Consider the following 5477-nt stretch of genomic DNA (forward strand, 5'->3'; position numbering starts at 1 on the left):
AAGCACAAGAAAGCAATTAATACAGGTTTGGGACAACATGTGAGTAAATAACGACAGATATGTAATGTAATGTAAATGTAATTTTTGTGTGAACTATTCCTTTAATGGCAAGCTGCTTTAAGAGCTGCACACATTCATTTCTCTCTCAATTGTTCACTTTCATTTTAGACATTACTAACTGTGTTTATATGTAAACCTTGTGTTTTGACAGTATTAGACGCGAAATCAGTCAGACGCGAAAGACAACTTAGTTTAGCAATCAGGTGCTGTTTAACAGGCTATTGCCTCTCTTACCTATATTTGTCCTGATGTAGATGCACTCCCTGACGTAGATGCTCTCCCTGAAGTAGATGCACTCACTCTGGACTCCTTTCTACATTAAATACATACATTAAATACACTTTTTGTATAAACATTGTGTAAACATATACTGTACAATTTTAATCTATTATAAAATCTAATCATTTGTAGAAAGATAGGCTATACTCTTTAGCAATTAAAACATGATTACATGTATTATAATAGATTATAAATAACTTTGTTTTGTTTTTGTTAACTTAGTTAATTTGGGAAACCTAAGACTGACATTTCTCACCTCTTTTTCCATGTGTATTTCTCATCCCTTTTTGCTGCCTGCAGAAGTCCCGGCTGTCCCTCAATGAATGCTTTAAACTCCAAGCATGATAATTTAAAGTTTAATCTAACTTGAAGTTCGGCTTTGACAAACCCCACTGACATCCTGTTCCTTTTGTCTGACCAGACATCCTCCATGTGGCTAAATACACGCTCAGCATAGGCGTTGCTGACAGGGACAGAAAAAACAAATGATACCACTTTGAGCAATTCAGTGGCTGCTTTCTCCTTCTTGAAAAAAAAAGCCCATTTCTTGTCTGGTGCCAGCTCTTCTGGGATGCTTTCAAATACATCGTTCAGTACAGTGTAGTCCTGATACAGTTTGTCTTTGTCAATGCTCAAAGCTAATTTGTCGACCAGTCGCTCGAGAGCATCCCATTCCATTGGACCACTCAGTCGCAGACAGCTAGCGTTAGACATAACTGGATCATCAAAATCAAAGTTAGCCTCCAGGTATTGAACAGCCTTTTCAAAGAAGCTGTCGACCAGTGTTGCAAACTCCGTTTGGTCTCTTGCACTTAGCTTTCGGAATGCTTGCTTTGTTTTACTACCATAAAATCTGTCTGCAAGACACGAGATTAGTTGGCTGTGCAATCGGCTAATTACTCCGTGAACATCCAGTAGAGTAGCACTCTCATTTTCCAACTTCCAAACTGCGCTGTCAAATTCCTGCATTACATTGTGCATGAGCAACAGGAAACTTCCAGACACTGTCACATCATCCTCATCATTGCTTTTGGCAGCATCAGCACCACTTCTGCATACAACCTTCCAGATAATGTCAGGACAATCCTTCTTTCCTAGTGACAAAAAATAAGACTTGAGGGCAGGCCAACACTCCAGGATCCGCTGAATTGCAGGCAGTAGAGATAACCAACGGGTACTCAGTGAATTTAGATGTCACACCCGTCCATTCAGTGTAATGTTCTGCTACTTCTGTAGCTGGAGCCATCCGTCCCTGTATGATGGTGAAGACTAAAAATAAAACAGATAAGTTACTGGTCATAGAACAAATAGCAATACAACTGTTTAACTATTCAAAATCATTACCTCTATAGCACAGGGTCTGTATTATGATTTTAAAGACCTCATGTTTCTTCAACAATAGCTCCTGAATTGTTATTCATTATTTTTTACAATCTCTTATTTCTTAAATGCATTGGGCAGTTGAACATTTAACTACCAATTGCCCTCTTAATGCATTAAATCTGAACTCCTTGTGTCATGTCCTTTAACATCTCAGTGTCTATGATTTGACTGAAACACTGTCCTTTACTATAAATAGCTTATCACTTAAGACACAGGCTCAGGTAACAGCATTTTAGCTGACTTTGAATGAGAGAGAGAACTCTGAGGGATTCAGGACTGGTAGTAATGCATTTTCATTCATTTTTAACATAATTTCATCATACTATCATTTTACTCTAGCCCAGCTTAAACTTTTCAGAAATGACATGCACCTTTTATTTGTATTTTTACCTTATTTTTGCAACTCAAATGTTTCTCAAAGTTCTTTGCAGTCCTTTTCATTACTTTTACATCATCTTGTATTTATTTATTCACTTAATTCTGGCCATGTCTTTGGAATTTCAGCAATGGTTTTAATGGTTTCAGATAACCCCTGACAGGTTATGCAGTGATGTTTGAACTGAATTTGGTGACACTACAGTGTGTTACTGTGATGTTATTGAGTGTTTTATTAGTAACTTTTTTTTGCATTTAACACTTTGCAGACGGTCCCTTCGGACTTGTCTCTCAGATGCCAGTGCATTGAGATCAATGTATTTTGTACAGAGCGGAGGAAAGCTTGTTTTGAGGAAAATTCACTTGTAGCTCGTTTTCTACATGACTACGAATGAAAAGAGGCGTCAGTTGTGTAGTAAAAATGTTTTGCTTGTGCTTTATTGATTCTGAAAAGAATATCTTGCCAACTTTGGCAAACTTATTACTTCCTGTGTATAATTAGGGTTGGAGCAAACTTCTGCAGGACACTGATAAAAACACTATAATATAAATAAAAAATATAGAAAAAATAAAAATAAAATTGTGGACACCCAGCTCAATGAATTACAGTATATTGACAATTTGAATCCAACCATGTCATGTTAACAAATTAAAAAGTCAGACATTTATTTCTTGTGCAATTTTAACCCAAATAATTGTATTATTATTATTATTATTATTATTATTATTTTTAAATATGATATTTTACATTCCTCAATAATTGAAAAACAATTGATTTACTTTTACGAAATTGAAAATCACTAACAAGACTGTTATCTTTTAATGTTTGTTAATTTTAATATTCTCATTTGCTACATAAATCATTAAAAAAAAAAAAAAAAAAACATTAATTTTAGATCAACCTAGTGTAGAATCAATTTTTTTTTTTTTTTGTCTGTGATTTCAAGGGTCATCTGTTTTTGTGCCATCTACTTGTTTAGAAGAATGTAAAACCAATGTTTTCCGAACCATGTGCTTTTAGCCCCATTGTACCCTATTCTAATATGTCTACATTTAAGTTATATTAAAGTGCATTTAACATAAGAACTTGTTTTCTTTTTTTATTAGGACTTTAATTTCGGTTTGGAGGCCATTAAGCCAATCACAACATCGACTGGAACATCTGCACAATGAAGTATAAAACAGCTTTCATGCTAATGCTCATGTCAGAATTGGCATTCACTATACTGACATTGTCAACTAGCCACCATGTGGCAGTTATTTTGGGGGAGCGTGCCATTCTCCCTTGTAAAAACACATGTACTGGACCTTTAACTTGGACATTTACTGGTGGTAGGAAGAAACTGGAGGTTTTGAAATGTGATAAAGAAAGTTGTACCGAAGGAGGTGGCTTTAAGACCAGATTGAGCCTTTCCCCTGAAAAGACCAAGAATGGAGACCTGTCTCTTACATTAAATCATGCTTTGTACAATGACAAGGGATGGTACGAGGCCAGTTGCGGTTCAACATTTCTCTGCAATTCATTTTTAGAAGTTCTGTGTAAGTTATGTTTCTTATTTCATTAGTTCAGGAACACAAGGCATTTGATGCTGAGTTTAATGAATTCATATAGTCATTGTTTTACCATTAGCAGCTATATGAGGTGCTAGTCATGGTTAATTGTGACCTAATTTATCTATTGCTTTCTACTATTTAGTCCCTGTAACAGTGAATGTGTCAGTTGGGGAGGACGTGACACTACCTTGCTATGCACATACTGACAAGGAGGTTGCTGACGATGATGTGAACATCCTGTGGAAAAGGGGTGACCAAATAGCTGTGCAAGTTCAAAATGGGATTACAAACTATGGTTCAGGTTATATAGAGAGGGCCTCTCTTTCAGTAAGTGGTTATAAAGATGGAGACCTTTCCCTTTCAATACGCAGAGCCACCACATTAGACAAAGGATTATACCTATGTTATCACAGCACGGAAGAGGAAAATGGATACCCAGGAGCTGTTGTTCTCAACATTGAAGGTATATAAATGTTTATTTGCATTTACAACGTTCACATTGTTTACAGTGTTTCTTTCTGTCACAAAAGGGAAAGCTTCTGTTAATTGAAACATTTCCATTGTTTATCCTCAGCTTATCAGAGCTTTCAAGAAAAAACATCTGGCGATTTTCTTACCCTGGATTTGTTTGTCTCCGACCCAGTAACAATAAGCTTCACCAGTGCTTATACAACAGAGATTCTGCTCTGCAGTGTAGAGAGAAGCATCGCTACATGTAGTCCTGACTACACTCACAGAGTGTCTATCGTGGATTCCTTCCTTGTGCTGCGTGAATTAACCGCATCTGATACTGGAATATTTACAGTGAAAGACAAGATGGATGTAATGATTGCAATTTACAACGTTGCTGTGAAGAGTATGTTTTAAATTGTGTACGTTTTATATACTGTTCACTAGAAGGTGCATTACATGTTAAAATGATTGACAGGCTTAATGATTGATCTGTATTTCTTTCTATGTCTTCTGCAGGTCTGGAGACTTGTGAGATTTGGAGATCTAACAGTTTTATTCTGATACCAATAAGTGGTTTCCTTCTCATTTGCACTGGTCTGTACATTTGGACTAAAATCAGACAATGAAAGAAGTTATCAATTTGAGCCAAAGGATAGGTGACCAGAAGGGACAACCATATTATTCATATGGCCATCATATAAAAAGGTCTAAATCCTTAGTCTGGGGCTGTGGAAAATAATAAAAGGTTATTTCTTCCTCTGCACCTTCACTTTTCTATACCTTTTCTACATTTTCCCCAATATCTCTGCCCTAACACCCCCCCCTCCTTTTTTCCTTACCTGTCATTTCCTCACCAGCAAAATCAATCTAATATATTTTTGTTCAATATTTTTTTTTTCTTTTGTATTTTGAGAGAATTTCATGGTACTAATTAATATTTATGCATTATGATAATTTTTCCCCATTGAAAATACTACAAAAAAATTACATTAAATTAATGTAGTATTTCAGATTAAAATAGAGACTGGGCCTTTAAAATCCAATTTTTGAAGGCAGAATAGCACCTCCTGGTGAGAGCAAAAAAGAAAAACTTGTAATTTCATGGTGTAACCACTAGATTCCTGTATAGGACTCTATAGAGAGGCTTGTGAATTCCCTAGTTGTTTTTATACATAATTGTTTACTTTTAAATTTAAATGTATATTAAGCACTGATCTATAATATAGAACATATAGTCATATATAGATCAGTGATATTAAGGCATTCTCAAAGACTACTTTTTGTTAAGGTTTATATTTTTTTGTTGTTTTAAATGTTGATTTTTTATTTTTATTTTTATTAAACGTAGTAAATTTTAGCTCAAAAGTGAAATG

The 5477-nt window shown here is 35.3% G+C and overlaps 1 protein-coding gene across 3 annotated transcripts in view; it reads left to right on the plus strand.

Annotated features, from left to right (window-relative positions):
* Window positions 1-4865, plus strand: part of LOC109098517 — an 18436-nt gene extending 13571 nt beyond the window's left edge. For 2 of the 3 annotated variants that reach the window (XM_042716631.1, XM_042716630.1), the window contains 4 exons: window positions 3205-3636; window positions 3794-4114; window positions 4226-4507; window positions 4621-4865. In XM_042716631.1, the coding sequence (XP_042572565.1) occupies window positions 3267-3636; window positions 3794-4114; window positions 4226-4507; window positions 4621-4730 (1083 nt within the window). In that variant the 5' untranslated portion in view covers window positions 3205-3266 and the 3' untranslated portion in view covers window positions 4731-4865. Of the gene's footprint in view, window positions 1-3204; window positions 3637-3793; window positions 4115-4225; window positions 4524-4620 lie in introns of all 3 variants that reach the window. The other variant, XM_042716632.1, reaches the window with a different exon arrangement.
* The last annotated feature ends 612 nt before the right edge of the window (window positions 4866-5477 follow it).

Source organism: Cyprinus carpio, chromosome B1, assembly GCF_018340385.1.
Source record: "Cyprinus carpio isolate SPL01 chromosome B1, ASM1834038v1, whole genome shotgun sequence".
Classification (NCBI taxonomy): domain Eukaryota; kingdom Metazoa; phylum Chordata; class Actinopteri; order Cypriniformes; family Cyprinidae; genus Cyprinus; species Cyprinus carpio.